Here is an 18,775-nt window from a genome sequence, read left to right as displayed (position 1 = left end):
GTGAGAGAAAAATGTAGAATAAAACTCAAATTCCTAAAAAAGCCCAGACTTACTGGACTAACAGAGACTAGAGGAACCCCCGAGATTATCACCCTAAAATACCTTCTGAACCTGGAATTGAAGCCACTCCCGTAGATCACCTTTCAACCAAATAATAGATTGGCTTATAAAATAAAAAACATCCTCTGTGAGTACTGTACTCCTTTCAACATCAACTATATGAGACCAAATGGTCAACATTTACCCTAAAGCAAAGATGAGAAAGTAAGTAGGGGCAGGGAAGCTAGATTAATAGAAACAGAACAAACAGAATGGAAATATGAAAATGCTGACACATTGTGAAAAATGTAACCAATGTCAGGGAAGAATCTGTATAAAAATTGTTAAATGGGAGCCTAATTTGCTATGTAAACTTTCACCTAAAACACAATAAAATGCTATTTTTTAAAAAACCTATCAATATATATATGTAAAATAACTATAAACTTAAAATATGACCATGGTAGGTGAAAGAGTCCTGCAATACATGTAAAGCACTGAGTTCTCAGTGTAATTTTGCGACTTAGGCTTTAGGCAAATGCCTTCATCTGTTTAAACCTTCTCTTGCTGCAAAGAGGATTTTGAATTAGCTGATCTTCCTTCTAGGTCTAACACTCAATTTGATAAATTACTTAGTATCTTTTGTCCAGGTAGGAGAAGCTCATAGGTAATGGCAAATAAATAATACATAATAATAAAAGTAATTTTAGAAATTTATTTTATGGGATTCAAACTAATTACTACTGTTTGCCCTTGTGCCTCTTGGTGACCAGGTGATCTCTGTTACAGATCGCTACTGAAGCAATAGAAAACTTCCGAACTGTTGTTTCTCTGACTCGGGAGGAAAAGTTTGAATATATGTATGGACAAAGTTTACAAGTACCATACAGGTAATAATCACTGGAGAGGCAGGTGGGAAGTGGGTGAGTTTTTCAATCATCAGATTTTTCCAGGAAGACTACTTTGGCCAGAAGGCAGGGAACAAGTGGAGAAACTACTAGAAAGAACCCAATTGGGAAGCCCTTGTAATTATCCAAGAGAGAAATGACAAGACCCAGAACTAAGCAGGGACATCTCTGGGGTAGACTGTAAGAGTGGTTTACTGATGGGAAAAGGAGGAAGAGAGGATATTGAGAATGATTAATATTAACTTTGGATAATGGCCCCATTTAATGAAATAGGAAACACAAGAAAGGGGATGGCTTTAGTCTGGAATGGATTCTTTATGTAATGTGAAATTCGAGGTGTCTGGGACACTGATGTGGTGGTTGTTCCTGGGAATGACTTTCCTTCTTTTTACCTTTTTCCAATGGAAACCTTCAGTTCTTCCTTCAGTGAACTCATCCCAGTGGGGCCTCTAATAAGTGATGTGAACATGGGCAAGCCCCATCTCTCTTGAGTCTGTTTCTTCTACAGTAAAAGGAGGGGACTGGACCTTATCAATGGGTTGCCAGACTTTGTTTTTTTTTTTTTGGTAATAGTGAAAAAAAAGTTGTCTTCAAGTCATTTCTGACTCATGGCAACCCTACGTGTATCAGAGTAGACATGTGCTCCGTAGGCTGTCATCTTTTCTTTCAATGGCTGTGATCTTTCACAAGTAGATTGCCAGGCCTTCTGAAGCTCCTCTGGGTGGATTCAAACTGCCAACCATTCAGGCAGGGACCTTTGGTAATAGTAGAGCCCCTTGTTCTAAAGAATTTTCATTTGAAATCCCAGTATATGAAACAGATAAAAGCAAAGCTGATCTAGCTGATACAGCAGTAGGGAGTCCTGAGTGCTGCCTCCTTGCCAGTCTGTTCTTAACCACACCTACACAGCACTGAAGGAGCCGTGGTGGCACAACAGTTAAGCACTTGGCTGATAACCGAGAGGTTGACAGTTCAAACCCATCCAGCGGCTCCACAGGAGAAAGACCTGGAAGTCTGCTCCCACAAAGATTACAATCTAGAAAGCCCTGTGGGGCAGTTCTACTCTGTACCATGGGGTCTCTATGAGTCAGAATGAACTCAGTGGCACCTAACGACAACAGCAACATAGCACTGAGTTCCATCTGGCTTAGAAATTCTAAGAATGTCAACGTGTTTGTCAAGCCTTCTTTAAGTCCCTGAAAGTGTTAAATGCTTCCTTCTTTCTTCCTGTAACACATTATTCATAAAGTACCTCCATTACAAAAATATTTATCCAACTCGGCCCCCAGGACCTCAAAGGCAAGAACATGCCTTATTTCTCTTTGTGTCACCAATGCCGAGTTTAGTCCCTGCAGCTTGTGGAAGTTTGGCATATGTGTTGATGGATGTTTACCGTACAGTGCATGTTTTATGTCCGAAGTGAGAAAGGATAGGAACTTTCATTTATTAATATCCTAACAAGTTCTTTGTGTTCATTGGCTCACTTCATCTTTACATCAACCCTTTGAGGCGTGGTTAATTCCACAGTAAACATACACGGGCTCAGAGATTGGGCAGTTTCCTAAATTTGCACAAATGGTAAGCGGTAAAGAGAGAATCCAAACTTAGTTCTTTGGAAACTAAACCTGTTTTTGTCTGCTACATCTATGTGCCCAACTAAGAAATAAAAGTTGAGTAAGTTTAAAAATGTCTTCTTTTCAGAAACTCTTTGAGGAAAGCACAGATCTTTGGCATCACATTTTCCATCACCCAGGCAATAATGTATTTTTCCTATGCTGCCTGTTTCCGGTTTGGTGCCTATTTGGTGGCACATGGTTTCATGACCTTTCAAGATGTTCTTTTGTAAGTATTGGGTTGATATTTATGATTAAACTCTGGAAATAAAGCTGAGATAAATATGCCTAATGCCTGGATATAAAGCCCCACTGTGAAATCTCATTAGTAGATTCTGGTGATTCAGAAAGTGGCATTTTGCCTCTGGGTCTCACCGTGTTACTGCTGAAGCACCTCTGTTTCATTCTGGGGGTTAGTGACTTCCTCTCTCCCCAGTTCTGACTCACACATATCAGACCTTTCCAAACCTGTGACTGGGTGGTGATTTAGAGGCTTCCAGAAGTCACTGGCATTTGGGAAGGAGTCTAACTCTAAGCAAGGATCTGATCTGACTGGCTCCTTTTAAAGGGCTTTCTGAGTGGGGGCAGCTAAAGTACAGGGAAAGCCTTGGGATATTCCAGGATAAATTCCCTTGATAAAAGAAGAACAGTTGCAAGGTAAGAACTGGAGAAATTCAGAATTAACGAAAGAAAAGCTGGGTTGGGATTTTTCTGCTACATTGCTGTGAAGCAAGAAATTGTACTTTGGTCAGGAGAAAACAGGCCTGGATTTAATTATACTTATGAAGTACCCAGATATGCAGTTTGGTAGTGAAAAGTGCGTATAATCTTTCTGAGCTTCTGGATTTGGTGATGGCATTGGCTTCATTAGGGTTGGTGTTATCCAGTGTGGTAACTCCGTCACTCAGTGTGGTAACTCATGGTGTCACCCACCCACCCAGTCCTGCACCCCTGTAGTGACGCCACTGGGTGATGGGCAAGATTCTGCCCTTTTATAAAACCAAAACCAAACCTGTTGTCATTGAGTCGATTCTGATTCATAGCGACTCTAGCATAATTAGTAACAATAGAGTACAAACCACAGTTCTACATTTAGTAAATGTAAGTCACATAACCCTAGCCATATAATGTATTAGTATAATATTTCTGTTCTATTTTAAAAATCAACTTGTGCATGTATCATAGTTTGCCCAGGATGACCCCAACAGATTTAACATTTCCACTCAGCATCTAGGTGTGACAAATGACATGCAAATGCTATTTATGATTATGCCTAACTTTTACAAAGATCAAAACCAGGCATCACTGGTATTGGGTCCTGGAATAGATAATTATTTGATACATTGCTTTTTTCCAAGGTAAGCATTTGAATTGATGAATGTTGCTGACACTCAGGCATAAAAAGTTTGGAAAAATAAAGGGGAGACCTGTCTGTAGAGCAGCCCTGTCTTAATTTCCTAGTACTGCTATAACGGGAATACCACAAGTGGGTGGCTTTAAAGAACGGAAATTTAAAAGTCCAAATTCAGGGCATCAGCTCTGAGGGAAGATCCTTGTACTTTTCAGCTTCTGTAGCCCTTAGTTCCTTGGTGATGTTCATATAGCATCTGTCTCCCCCTATTTGTGCTTGCTTCTGTGTCTAATCTGCTCTTTTTATAACTGAGAAGTTAGGTTTAGGACGCACCCTACATTGCTCTGGCCTTATTAGCAAAACAAAGAGACCCCCATTCCCACACAGGATTACATCCACAGGTATAAGGGTTAGGATTCCAGGACATATTTTGGGGGAACACAACTGAATCCATAACAAACCCATTTGAAAAAGACCCCACAGGATTAAATGATAACAAGCCCAGGATAAATCATTGGTGTGATTTATTTAGAGTTATTTAAAAACAAAACAAAAAACTGGTGACATCCTGTGCTGAATTAACACAGGCACAGAGTCCAGAGGAAAGGCAGTGATGGACTCTGGTATTCTGAGAGGGCTTCCAAGTATTATTTGGGTTCCAGGCCAAATAATTAAAAAGGCACAGTGATAAATATGCCCAGAGAAGGGCAACAGAATATTAAGAGTGAAAAGAGTTATCAAAAAAGCAAAGGACCTTTTCAACAGTATTCCAGGACTTACAGTGTTGTGTAAAAGGAAGTAGATTTTTCTTCAGTAGGAAAAAGAACTTTTAAACAATTGAAATAATCAAGGAACTTGCTACTTCCTAAAACAGAGGATGAAAGCCAGCTTAGAGGAAGTGTCCAGGCACAAACATTGAGAGAGTGTTGGACTTGGTCACCTGTAAAGACCTTTCCAACTTTAAGCTGCAATGAGTCCCATGTCAGAGATTACAAACGATAATGCATCTTGAGGGCAGCAGGATGGATATCTGCATCTCTAAGATACTCTCCTTTCCCACAGCTCACAGTTTTTTAAAGAACCTGATGTAATTCCAGCATCACTGCCTGTATCCATTATCTATTTACACAGTAATACTGAATCGACTCGACGGCACTGGGTTTACTGCACGACAACCAACCACTTAACTTCAGCGGCATACAATGATTGACATTTATTTTTGCCCGCAAGTCCATGGGTCAGCTGGGCTGTTAAACGCTGAGCTAGGCCAGGCATAGCTGGTCCCAGCTGGGCTCACTCATGTGTCTGCAGTGAACTACAGGCTAGCTGGATAGGACTCACTCAGCTCTTCTCTGTGTGTGTCTCATCCTCCAGCAGACCTACCTGGGCTTGTTATCGTGGTAGCCGCAGAGTTCTGAGAGAGAGAACAAACCATGCTGGGCCCTCTAAGGCCTAAGCTTGGAGCTGGCAGCATTTACTTCCAGCACATCCTGTTGGTCAAAACAAGTCCTAAGGCCAGCCCAGATTCAGAGGGAGAAAATAAACTCTCCTTAAATGGAGGAGAGCTGGAAAGTCACATTGCAAGGAGGCAGGGATACAGCCAGAGCGGTGAAAATATGGGGCAATTTTGTGATCAGTCTATTATGTTGATATGAACTTAAATGAAAAAGTGTTGTTTTTAACTTCTGTTTTATAATTATTTGAGGCAGCATTCTGATTGTACAAGTGTCAACTTTTGTATATTGCAGTCATAACTCTATGCACTTGTCTTGCCTTTGTTTTTTTGCAGGGTGTTTTCAGCTATCGTCTTTGGTGCCATGGCAGTCGGGCAAGTCAGTTCCTTCGCTCCTGACTATGCCAAAGCCAAAGTGTCAGCAGCCCACATCATCATGATCATTGAAAAAATCCCTGTAATTGACAGCTATAGCACAGAAGGCCTGAAGCCAGTGAGTTCAATGTATAATCTTCTCCCAATTCCTGAATGAAAGTATTATAAAAGGAAACTTAATAAAAATAGTTCTATTTGCTGATGATAAAACTTCTGCTCATGGATTCATTTTAATAAATGCCAACAATATATGTTAACATCTAGTCCTTTTGTATAACAAAGTTACAGTGAGATAGTTATACTGCTCACTTTATAACCAAATGCACTTAATCAGATTTTATAATATGTAGGTTACTTTATTCTTGGGGAACAGATATGTGTTATCACGTTTGCATAATAACAATGTATGCTATAAAAGCATTGACTCTCTTAGACCTTATTTATTAAATTCCAGCAGCTTGAAATGCTACCCAAACAGCTTAACACAAAGTCACTACCTTCTGACACGTGGTGGTAGAGTAGGATGGCTGTGCAACATGTTTTCAGTATTGAAGCAATCAACTTTAATGTTGCTCTGATTCTAGGATACACTGGAAGGAAATGTGACATTTAATGAAGTCGTGTTCAACTATCCCACTCGATCAGACATCCCGGTGCTTCAGGGGCTGAGCCTCAAGGTGAAGAAGGGCCAGACGCTGGCTCTGGTAGGCAGCAGTGGCTGTGGGAAGAGCACAGTGGTCCAGCTCATTGAACGGTTCTACGACCCCTTGGCCGGAAAAGTGGTGAGTACACATTCACAATCAGGTCATTTCAGGTTTTAGTCCATCTAAATGCCTGGATGTACTTAGCTCTTGACTATAAGCCATGATTTTTCAAACATTTTAACAATGACCTCCCTTAGAAAAAGTCTGATATCCTAGATACATTCTCCAAGCTGTGCCATCTGCCCCAGCCCCTCTTTTCACAGTGCTCCTCAACTTTGCTCCGTGAGCAGCCTTCTTTACCACCACCTCCCTTGCCTTGGTTAGGTTTCAGCTTACATGTGAAGAGTCAGCCAAAAAGTGAAGTAGCCAGGAAGATAGGAGGGGCACTAGGAGAGACAGTTAAGATGGAAGCAATGGGGAGTGTTTCAAGAAGGAAAAGGTAGCCAGCAAGTACAAATGCTATGGAGAGAGAGGGTAAGATGAAGACTGAAAAGACAAGATTTGGGAATTAATTGGCTATTTGCAACGTTTTAAATTATTCTCGGTGAAGTGGTTAGTAGAAAACAGTTTAGCCTGGGTGAAGTATGGTTAGGAGGTAAAATAGAGATTTAAGTGAGTTTAGACTGTCAAGAAGATTGAAGATGAAAGAAAAGCAGATAAGAACAGTAGCTTGAGTGGAGAAGCAGAAGCCAGGGAAAATTTTTAGGAGGTGGAGTCTTGAGCATTTCTATGACTGTGGATGAGATAAAACCATTGAGCACTGACGTATAGAGGGCATTCAAATACCTTCTAAGGAAAAAAAGTGAGATCAACAAATTTGGGAGATGGAAAAAGAAATTGGAGGAATTCCCTTTTGTTTCCTGAACAAAAAGGGTGAGTGAAGGTCAGATTCATTCATTAAACATTCAGCAAACCTTTATTGAATGCCTGAGAGGAAACCCTGGTGCTGTAGTGGTTAGGTGCTATGGCTGCCAACCAAAAGGTTGCCAGTTTGAATCCATCAGGCGCTCCTTGGAAACTCTATGGGGTAGTTCTACTCTGTCCTATAGGGTCTCTATGAATCAGAATTGGCTCAATGGCAACAGATTTGGTTTTGGTTTGGTCAGGCGAGATAGTACTGAATGGAGTAGTGAAATTTTTAAACAACTATAATAGAAAACAAGAAAAGAATCAAACTAGAAAGGAACAGAATTTGGAGCAAGACATTTTCATTAGGTAAGCACTTAGTTACTGGCTGTACTCGGGTGAGATTCAAAATATTTAACGAATGATATGGCATGGAAGAAGTCCTGGTGGCACAGTGGTTAAGTTTTCAGCTGCTAACCTAGAGGTCAGCAGTTTGAACCCACCAGCCACTCTATAGATTTAAGATGTGGCAGTTGGTTTCCATAAAGATTACATCCTTGGAAACCCTATGGGTCAGTTCTTCTCTGTCCTGTAGGGTCACTATGAGTTAGAACCAACTCGACAGCAACAGGTTGAGTATGCCTGGGCCACTGACCTGTCAGAATGAATGCCTGCTTTTAGTACAATCTATATGGTGCATCCTGGCTCCACAGGGGCCATAGCTGCATTAATGACTAAAGTAGAAGTAAAATTTCCAAATGGTAGTCCAGGGCTCTTTTTAATTATCTCATTAATATCTCATAAATATCTTTTATTGTATTCAAAGACAGTTATGCCTTTGCTCAGCCTATCCTTCAATAGCTATACAAATCTTGTTCCTTATTTTTAACTACCTTTTCTGTATTTTCTGTGAATTCTGCTTTTATGCTTCAATTTTGGGGTTAAAATTTGAACAAAGGACTCTAAATGAAGACCTCACTGACAAATGAAGCAACTAGAGGAGGATATGTTAGTTCTAAGACACTGAGCATGGTTCTCAACAGCCACATAAACGCTGAGCTACATTGACGCATTGGGGTGGTGTCTGCATAACTGAGGAGATGAGGCATATACACATTGCTCTATTATATCCAGCACTGTTCATTACCCAACGAGTCATATGGTGGAAAGGTCCTGTAGGATTTTAGAGACCTCCAGGAGTTAGATTAAAGAAGGGGGGTGGGGTGGGCCTAGAGCTGATTCTCAAAGGATAAGTAGCATTTGCATAAGTGATGAGCAATTAAGAAGGCGTTCCATGCAAGAGAATGATCATGAGCTGCAGCTGTTCAGTGATTAGTTCACAATACAGCGAATAGGTCAGTTTGACTGAAATAGGGAAATAGAGTTGTAGTTCTCAAACTTCTGTCATATTCAGGAAAGACAAAACAAAACTAAAAACAAAACCTCATGACCCTTCTACTGCATTCAAATCACTTTCCAGTGGGGGAAAACACTTTGTGACAGCAAAGCGTTAAAACTGTAAACAGCTATGGTGAGCAGCACACAAGCAAAAAATAAAGGTAAAGATGGATTATGCTATAGATAGGTAAACACAAGGAGCATAATTTAAAACATGGACAATATTGGTTATGGTTCAGCGTAGGAAACAAACCACTCTCAGTATTTTGAGTAGCTAAGTATTTTTTTAAGTATTTAATACTAGGGATTAGGTGCCTACAAAATCATTGGAAGGGCTGGAAGAACAGAAGTAAAGGGGGCTGCTCCTGGACTTTAAGATCACAGCGCTGCTGCTGCGATCCTATGGCCAGGAAGCTGCAGAAAATTATGCCAATGTCATAGCTGTTCCAAACCTGAAGAGAAAAGACCTGAGTCTTGCTACTGCAAAAAGTTCCATCTGCCAGAGGGTACCTGTTAGCCAGCACTGCTTCCTGGGGAGAATTGGCCTTTGCCTCCTGGATTTTACATAGCACATCTCACTAAATTACTCCCAGAACCAAGAGAGTCTGGGAAATATTTTAAGCTTCCTAGCCCCTTGATGTACGGAAGGGCAGAGACACAGAAGAATACGGAAATGAATGCTGAGTGCATAAGAAGATAGCCATCTCAAGACGACCCTGATAATGCACTGATAACAAAGTCTCCATCTCTTGCAGGAATACCCATTATATACTCCTGTGCATTTGCCCTGGAGCTTTGAAATAATTGCCAAGTGGTGTACAGCAGGCTGACTTCTTAGCAGAAGTAGCCTCAATAAATTCCAAAAAATTCTGTTTCCATTTCTTAATGTACCGATTTTTAAATGTATCAATTAGTAAAAAAAAAAAAAAAAACCCTTGATAAATCACAGTTAGTTGCTAGTAATTAGTTCTTATTATTTGGATTTGAACATCATTTGATCATAAGAAGTGAAGAAAGGACTTGACTCTGAGGACCACCATCCTGAGTTTACTAAGATCCTCAGAACCAGTGGAAGGCCTTGAATCGTATTTTGAGAAGCACTGACCTGGAGCAGTGGTTCTCAAACTTTGGTGTGCAGCAGAATGGCCTAAAGGGCTAATAAGAACACAGCCATTCTGACTCAAGTATGTTAGGACCTGGCCTTTTATGATTTCCCCAGGTGATTCTTAATGCCAACCATAGTTCGAAAACAGCTGAGCTGATAAGTTTGAAGAGGTCTGAGTTAAATTGTGGAGTCTTAAAAAAAAAAAAAAATCAAGCTGCAGAATTATGAAGAGGGGAGGATCCAAGTTTTGTGGGGTCTGAAAGCTATACAATTTTAGGGCCCCTAGTTTTTTTTTAGTTAAAGTGGTTAAGTGCTACGGCTGCTAACCAAAAGGTCAGCAGTTCGAATCTGCCAGGCGCTCCTTGGCAACTCTATGGGGCAGTTCTACTCTGTCCTATAGGGTTGCTAGGAGTCGGAATCGACTCTACGGCACTGGGTTTTTAGTGAAAAGAATACAAAATTAGATACAAAGTTAATACACAGAATGAAAAATCACAACAAAGTACTGGAAACTTAGATTCCCATTCCTTTCCTCTGCACATTCTATAGGCAATTAACCATAAATGCTTATGTGGAAGAGTGTCCTGACTGCAGCCTGGCTGCCCTCCCCACAAAGAACACTGCTCTACTCCCATAATTTACATACAAAAGAGAGCCTTGAAGCTTAAGCACCTTTAGCTTTACTGTTAATTCCGGGTTTGAGCCTTTCCCTGATCTTCCCTTTCTCCCCTCTTTGGTCCACCCCATACACTACTGTCAGAGTCCTCTTTCCCCTTTAGGACACAGTTAGAAGAAGCCTGTTGTCTGTTGTGTGGATATAACCCAGTGGGTGCCTGGGCCAGGATGGGGGCATTACTCTTTTGAGGGAGGACAGAAGATACATATCAATATGAGACACTTGTGTTACCAAAACTCAACCCATAATGTTTAGATTCAATTCTGGCTCCCCCAGTTACTCTGTGACCGTGTGCAAGTTACATAATTTAGCTAATTTTCTTATCTATAAAATGGGAATTAAAATACCTTCCACCTCACAAGAGTTGCTGTGAAGGTTAAACGAGAGACTGCTTGAAACATGCCTATCATAAAAAAAAAATAGTCAGTGCTCAATTTTTTAATCTAATAGTCAGTGGTCAATTTTTTAATCTATTATTATTTCAGAATAAATACACATAGAATATTACATATTTAACTTTTGGTCATTTGTGCTATGAAGGCAACCAGTAAACTTAACAATCTACAATAGTCATTTTAATATGGTCTCATTCCTTACCAGTGTATTTACTTTCCCGCTTAGGTTTTTATTTAGGCCAGTGGCTTTTGAGTAGTTTTTGCTAAACCCCAGGGTTCCTTGTTCTTCCCCCAGACCATCACCCCTGCTTCAGCTAAATAACCTCTGTTTTTCCAATGTTTTACATTTTGGGCTTCTAAGTACAGGCAGTATCTGGATTACAAACGAGATCCATTCCTAAGTGTGTCTTTAAGTTGAATGTGTAGGTAAGTAGGAACACATGCATACAGCTCTTATTTAGCCTTTCTTTAGTGTTCGAGCCTTTTCAATGATTTAAAAGGTACACATGCCACAAGTGAAGATGATTGTGATGAAGAATTTGCTGCCGAGTAGGGGTTGGTTCAGTGGTTTCAAACTGAGGGCAAATGTACATAACATTAAACGGCAAGTACAAATTGTCCATAAGTCAGACATTCATAACCCAGGGACTTACTGTATGTTTTTGCTGAATAAAGGTTCTTCTACTAACACAGCTTTTATTTAGTTTGCAATTCCAGTGTATCATGTGGTGATGAGAAGGCCCCAAAATGTTATCACATTCACGCTGATGGGGAAACTCATTAAAACTTGCTAGGCTAAGTCAGATTATATTAGTTAGGCAGTGTCTCTTTTCCTCCTGGGGGTATACACCTGGACAAATAAAAGCAACAACTTCTTTCCTCAGATTTCCATTTCTCAAGTACAGTGTCTAACAAGATCATCTGTTTAGCCACATCCTTGTATGATTGTTACCACCTTCTCCACCCTCCGCTTTCACTTGTTAGCACTATAAGGCAGCCTGGAGCATAGTTTGCAGAATAATCTCCATGGCAACTGAGCTTGGTACTAACAAGGTGATGGCTGTGCTTTCCATTCCTGTATCTGTCAACTTCACAAACAGAAGCTCTATGGTTGCAGCACAGATGTACCCTGCAACTGGCCACTTGTCTCCAAGGCACCTGGCCCAGCACACAGGCTATAAGGAGTATATATGGCTCTATACACACTTACCACCGCTACTGGAAAAACAGCTTGAAAAGCACATAACCCAAGTGATGCTGAGTCACTGGCTTCTTCAGAGGTGATGAGCAGCTCTCTCACTTGAATGCCAGAGTTCCGTTACAGAGCAGATCTATTGGGTAGACATACCAGCATTAGACAGTAAGGATTTTTAAGAGCAAGGCTGTAGGGCACTCCCCAAGCTTCTGCAGGATAGTTTACAGAACTGGATTACTAGAGAAAGGGCAGCCTCTTTTTCCTACTCTTTTGGCCCAGAATTCTAGATGTCCATCCGTGCTTTCATCCATCCACCCATATGTTCATTTATTTAGGTAGTTCTAAGTACATCACACTCACAGCTACAAATCGCTGACAGTCCTTGAGTACTTACTCTGTGCCTGGCATTGCTCTAAGTGGGATACATCATTTAATCCTCAACTCTGTGAGCTCAGGGCTCATTATCACTCCTCTTACACAGAAGGAAACTAAGTCTTAGAGAAATTCACTTTCCCAAGATCAACAGCTAGTTAGAGATACAGCAACCACTCGCCCACATTCACTTTTATTCCATGTGATTGCTCAAAGCCTGATCTACCTACTCAAATAAGTCAGATCAGAAACCTGAACTTTCCATCTGTTATGTGATTATAGCTATTATTTATTTCCACTCCAATTCTGGCCACTTTTCTGGTGAAATATTGAGACATAAGAATGAGGATGCCAGGATACATCCCAGCAGAAGCACTGTACTACTTTCCTATTGCTGCTGTGGCAATCTACCACAAGCTTAGTGGCTTAAAACAGCACAGATTATTATCTTACAATTCTACAGATCAGAAGTCCAAAATGGATCTCACTGGGCTAAGAGCAAAATGCCATCAGGGCTGTGTTCCTTTCTGGAGGTTCCAGGAGAGAATCTGTTTTCCTTATATTTTCTAGCTTCTAGAAGCTGCCCACATTTCTTGGCTCATGGCCCCTTCCTCCATCTTCAAAAAACAGCAGTCTGTTCTTTCCTGGGAGACACTCACTCTCTTACCTCCTTCTTCCACAGTTAAGAACTCTGTGATTACATTGGACCCACCCAGAAAAACCAGGATAATGTCTTATTTTAAGATCAGCTTATTAGCATCCTGAATTCTGTCTGTAACCTAATTCCGTCTTGCACAGGTTCCAGGGATTTGCACACGGATAGCTTTGGGGGGAGAAGGGTGGCATTATTCTACCTACCACATGCATGTATCAGAAACCAGGGTTAAAACATAAGAAACATGACAGTTCCTCACAGCCTACAAGTATGACCTTGTTCAATTAACCTTGACAAATCAAACTAAAAAACAAAAAACAAATTTCTCCTCAATATTAACCATAACTTGACAATTTTAAGATATGAAAGAATGCTATTAATTTTGCTAAGTCCTTAGTGTCCTGGCCCAGAAGCTGATCTGTAAACTTGTGTTTTCAGCTAATTGATGGCCAAGAAATAAAGCATCTGAATGTCCAGTGGCTCCGAGCCCACCTGGGGATTGTGTCCCAGGAGCCCATCCTGTTTGACTGCAGCATTGGTGAGAACATCGCCTACGGAGACAATAGCCGGACCGTGTCGCAGGAGGAGATTGTGCAGGCAGCCAAGGAGGCCAATATACACCCCTTCATCGAGACGCTGCCTGAAGTAAGTCTCTCCCAAATAAGGAGCTCCAGAAGCAGGTGGCATCTCACTGGCCTATAGTTTGAGTTTTAAAGGGCTGGCTTCCCAAAGGTGGAGAGAAAAAATCCAAACACGCTCCCACCTGTGTACAAACATCCAACTACATGTCCTGTCATGTTTACCTTATTGCCCGACTCTCCCTGTGAGAAAGGGGATGGAAGTGTTAGATCAATTCTGGTTTAGGGGAGAGGAACTTTCTAGGAGTAGGAGACCTGGAACAATTCTCCAGGTCCCAAACTTCTAAACCTTAAGCTCCATCTCCCTTCAGACCTTGGGAAAACTACGCATGTCTAGGAGGCCCTTCCTTCCAAGCATAAGTGCAGTGTCAGTCTCCGCCTGCAGAAGAGCTGCTTCTGGTCTTTTCAGAAAGCAGGCGTGACCATCTTAACCTGTTTCTCTCCTGACCTTCATCCTGCCTCCTTGCAGCTCTCCCCGGAGCCTCAAACCTTACAGTGAAGCCAGGCCAGGCCAGGCATCTGGACCCAGGCCAGAAAGAAGGCTTTCTAAATAGGGCTGAGCCACTAAAGTGACCACGGTGTCATGTAATCACAGATGTAATTGCACATTTCGTGGGCTCCAAGCCCTGCCTTCTGAATTGATTGCTGAAAACTTAACCTGGGGCTGGTTGGTCTGTGTTCCTTCAGATGTCCTCTAAATGCTCCTAGGAAGGTGGATAACTGAGAACCTCCCACCCTCTCTTAGGCTCCTTTAGGTCCGTTTTTTTTTTGTTGTTTGTTTGTTTTGTTTTAAAATGCATCTTCAGCTGTCTAATCTACCTTCTTCCATTATCCCTGATTATGTTTTCTTATTGTAAGGAAATGCCCCTGTCCCCTAAAAAATAAAGCTCAGTAGTTTCAAATGGGAGGGGAGGCAAGATCCTCTTGGGGAAGGCTGACAACACTAGTCCTAAGTCTTCCTAAGAGTAATCTTTTCGTTAGGGTCTTGTTTGGGTAACTGTTGCCACCAAATTACAGGCCTCAGGGAGGAGGCATTGTTTTCCGCGCCCCTTGAACACTTCAGCCCAGCTGTAGGTAGTTGAGATAACTGACCCGCATGGAGGCTGGAACATTTAAAACACAAAGCTCCCACCCCCTTTACTAATAAAAAAATAATAATAATAATAATAATAAGGAGAACAGTAATTACACTATTGAGTTGGAATCAATGGGTTTAGTTCTCAAAGTATGGCTGTGGATCAGCACATCTCCAGATCTGAGTCAGAAACTTTGGAGGTGGAGCCCAGCAATCTGTTTTAAGAGCCCTCAGGTAATGTTTGAGAACCGCTAGGCTAAGGGGAAGAAGCTCTGCTGGCACAGTGGTTAAGCACTTACCTGCTAACCAAAAGGTCAGAGATTTGAACCCACCAGCCACTCCGAAGGAGAAAGATGTGGCAGTCTGCTTCCGTAAAGATTTACAGCCTTGGATACTCTGGCCTATGAGTCGGACTCGACTGGATGGCAATGGGCTTGGTTTAGTTTTGGTTTAAACTAAGGGGTGAAATCCCTGGGTGGTGCAAACCTTTATAGATAGGAGTCTAACAAAAGGTTGGAGGTTTGAGGTTACCCAGGGACACCTCAGAAGAAAGGCCTGGTCATCTACTTCCAAAAATACCAGCCACTGAAACCCTGTAGAGCACAGTTCTCCTTGGACACACTTGGGGTTGCCATGAGTTGGAATCAACATGATGGCAACTGGTTTAGGAAGGGGCAACAAAAGACCAACACAGAGCAACTTAATCTAGCTTATTAAATACATCTTGCCATGTAGCATTTCTCCTCCACATCCCCCCCACCCCCTTTTTTTTCTGGGCTCCATATATGAGCCTATAGAAACCATGACTCTTTTTCTCAGTGTCTAGACCAAGAGAGAGGAGGAGAAACCTCCTAAGCCCTGTTTCCTGCCTCAGGATCCATTTCTCCTGAGTGATTAATATCAGAATTTACCTAACTCCTCAGAAGGCTGGTGTGGTAACCTCCTTCCTACAAGGCTATACCCCTGTCTTTACCTGCCTCAACAGGAAGTCTATATTAGTACAGCCCAGTAACCCCTACATTCCCACGAGACATGCATTGGTGCTCCTACCTTCTGAGGCAGCTGCAGCTCTGGGGTACAGCCAGATTTGCCTGGGGTCTCCTCACTCCACCTTCAGGTAAAGACCTCCATCTGAGTGCCATAGAACTAAGGTTTCCAGATTTAGCAAATGAAAATAGGCAGCCCTATAAAGAACATGAATTTCAAAGTCAGTCTCTGGGTGTTGAGAATCAGAGCCCACAATTTTGCTAAAATTTCAGCCTGGCAAGTACTGAAAAGAAGAAGATAGTATTGTTTTCTATGTTTACACCTGCTGTCACATCAAACTTATGCTCTTCTGTACATAAACCCTTTAACGCCTGTCCCTGTTTTCTTATTGCATATTTATTGACAGTTACCTGCTATGGGAAACAATGTATGAGGAATTTAGGAAGAATCTAAAAGCAAAAAAAAAAATCCAACTTTCAGAGTTAGATATTATGATAGAATTATTTAGCATTCATTAAACTTGTTTAAGCACTGGAGATAGTTTTATAAAAACAGACACCCAAAGGCTGGCTGCATTCCAAGAATGAGTGCTTCCCTTTCTTTTAAACGATGCAGAGAGTGCCACCTGCTGGTTGTAAATAAAACGATCTTCAATTATTTTATGTGTAACTTCTTCAGATCAAACTCCCTTTCTGCTATCAATCTTTGACCCAAACGTGAAACCAGATAACCTAAAGAGACTAATATTGCAGAAATATTCTTCTTCATGTAAATGTTGGCTTGTTTACACTAAAACACATACTTTTAAGACCAAGTATCTATTTTCAAGGAGAAAACATGCCATTTCAATATTTTTTATTGTTGTATAACTCTCTGTGAACCCATTTTTAGCTTCTGAGCCTATACTTTTTTTGTGGAAGTTGTTTATCCTATCTTCCATAAGAACTTTGTCATCAGTTATACTTTTAATAATAACAAAACCTTATTTACAGAAATACAACACCAGAGTAGGAGACAAAGGAACTCAGCTCTCTGGTGGCCAGAAACAGCGAATTGCCATAGCTCGTGCCCTTGTTAGACAGCCTCATATTTTGCTTTTGGATGAAGCTACATCAGCTCTGGATACAGAAAGTGAAAAGGTAAGGATTAAATTGGGCTCATTTATACTTTGTCACTAAAAGGGTTAAATGTATGCCAGATAAGTTGTTACTCTTGTCAGATTTCGGTGGAATTTACACTGAAACAGCTTTTTGTAGCTATCATCCAAGAAAACTAAGCTGGCAGAAAACAAATTAGTTGTATAGCACTTAAGCTCCAAAAAACAGCCCTGGATGACTTTGCATTGGTCTAAGACTCTGGATTCAGGAGAGGCATATTTCCTATTTCTACTGGCAGTGTCAGCTCAGGAACCATATGAAAAAGAGGGAAGGGCAAGACAATCTGAAAATCTGTCTGTGCGTAAGGTAAATATTAGCAGTTGTTCTCAGTTCAAGAAAAGGCTGAGCATTGAGATGTCTGAAAGAGAAACTGAGCTTCTAAAAAGGAAGAGAGGTTGTCACCCATTCTTAGTTGTTCCCCACCTTAAAAGCCTTTGTACAGGCTTCCTGAATTTGCTGCTTTTTGGCTTGTTATGGAGGAGGGATTAAAGGGAGAAGGCTCTTTGCACCAGAATTAATTTATGTGATTACGGAACAGGTTGTCCAGGAAGCCCTGGACAAAGCCAGAGAAGGCCGCACCTGCATTGTGATCGCTCACCGCCTCTCCACCATCCAGAATGCAGACTTAATTGTGGTGTTTAAGAATGGCAAAATCAAGGAGCATGGCACGCACCAACAGCTGCTGGCGCAGAAAGGCATTTATTTTTCAATGGTCAATGTTCAGACTGGAACAAAGCATCTGTGAACTGTGACCACGTGAAATGTTAATATTTTCTAATATTTGCGTTTAAATATGGCATTTAATCAAAATTAAGAAGCAAGCACTTATTGGGAAAATTATATAGTCACCTGTTCAACATTTCCTGCTACAACTGAAGGTCATTCCACCAAGTTCTGAGTCTTCAGAGACTTCATAGTTAAAGGAACAGAAAGAGAAACATCATCAAATAGGGGTTTAATTGCATTTTAGAATTTATAAAATAATTCAAACTAGATTATAAAAAAATAAAGTGTGATTTTGTTTATATTTTCTCATTTGGACTGTGACTACCTTGCTAAAGGATTAGAAGTAGCAAAAAGTACTGAAATCTTCTCATGCAAGTGCCTGTAATAAAACTTTTATATGACTGGAGTCATCTTGTCCAAAATGCTTGTGAATATATCATCTCCCAGTTGGAATACTGCAGATCATTTATGCTTTAAAAAAGGGGGAGGGAGAGTCTTTAAAAACATCCATTAATGTTAAACAGTTTGAATAACAGGAATGGTTAAACAAAATAATTCTTACTCCTTTTCACTTCCGGTCCTATAGAACCACCTGGCCTCATTCTTGTACTTCATCCTGCTGATTTTGTGCATTTCCACATATGATGACTCTCCAACTGATCACAAATCAATACAAGATTTAGGGGTGGGAGTGGAGACTTAGGGGATGCACAATTGTGAAGCTGTGTATTACTCTGGGAAACCCTGGTGGTGTAGTGGTTAAGTGCTACGGTTGCCAACCAAAGGGTCGGCAGTTTGAATCCACCAGGCGCTTCTTGGAAACTCTATGGGGCAGTTCTACTCTGTTCTCTGGGGTCGCTATGAGTCAGAATCGACTCGACAACACTGGGTTTGGTTTGGTTTTTTGATATTACTCTGATGTACACTGAATGCTTTGCATTGCTCTTATAAAGGGCTCTGAAAGGACTTTATTATTCTTGCTCTTTTTAAAAAAGTTATTCTTTTTCTGTTTTTATAATGAATTACTTTTTTCCAGTAATTAGTCGTTTTCCAAAGTCGTTGCTTCTGGTTTTCAGATGTTTAAAATGTGCCGTGAGTTTAAATATA

At 41.0% G+C, this 18,775-nt stretch overlaps 1 protein-coding gene across 2 annotated transcripts in view; it reads left to right on the top strand.

The window, feature by feature from the left end:
* The window catches only part of ABCB1 (ATP binding cassette subfamily B member 1), a 91,003-nt gene extending 72,929 nt beyond the window's left edge, over nt 1–18,074 (top strand). For both annotated transcript variants that reach the window (XM_010587292.3, XM_064289948.1), the window contains 7 exons: nt 829–929; nt 2,649–2,789; nt 5,701–5,857; nt 6,324–6,521; nt 13,524–13,730; nt 16,778–16,924; nt 17,481–18,074. In XM_010587292.3, the coding sequence (XP_010585594.1) occupies nt 829–929; nt 2,649–2,789; nt 5,701–5,857; nt 6,324–6,521; nt 13,524–13,730; nt 16,778–16,924; nt 17,481–17,687 (1,158 nt within the window). In that variant the 3' untranslated portion in view covers nt 17,688–18,074. The remainder of the gene's footprint in view (nt 1–828; nt 930–2,648; nt 2,790–5,700; nt 5,858–6,323; nt 6,522–13,523; nt 13,731–16,777; nt 16,925–17,480) is intronic.
* Nucleotides 18,075–18,775: the final 701 nt, after the last annotated feature.

Source organism: Loxodonta africana, chromosome 8, assembly GCF_030014295.1.
Source record: "Loxodonta africana isolate mLoxAfr1 chromosome 8, mLoxAfr1.hap2, whole genome shotgun sequence".
NCBI lineage: Eukaryota > Metazoa > Chordata > Mammalia > Proboscidea > Elephantidae > Loxodonta > Loxodonta africana.
Note: the sequence above shows the minus strand (reverse complement) of the source record. Positions and strands in the feature narration are given on the sequence as shown.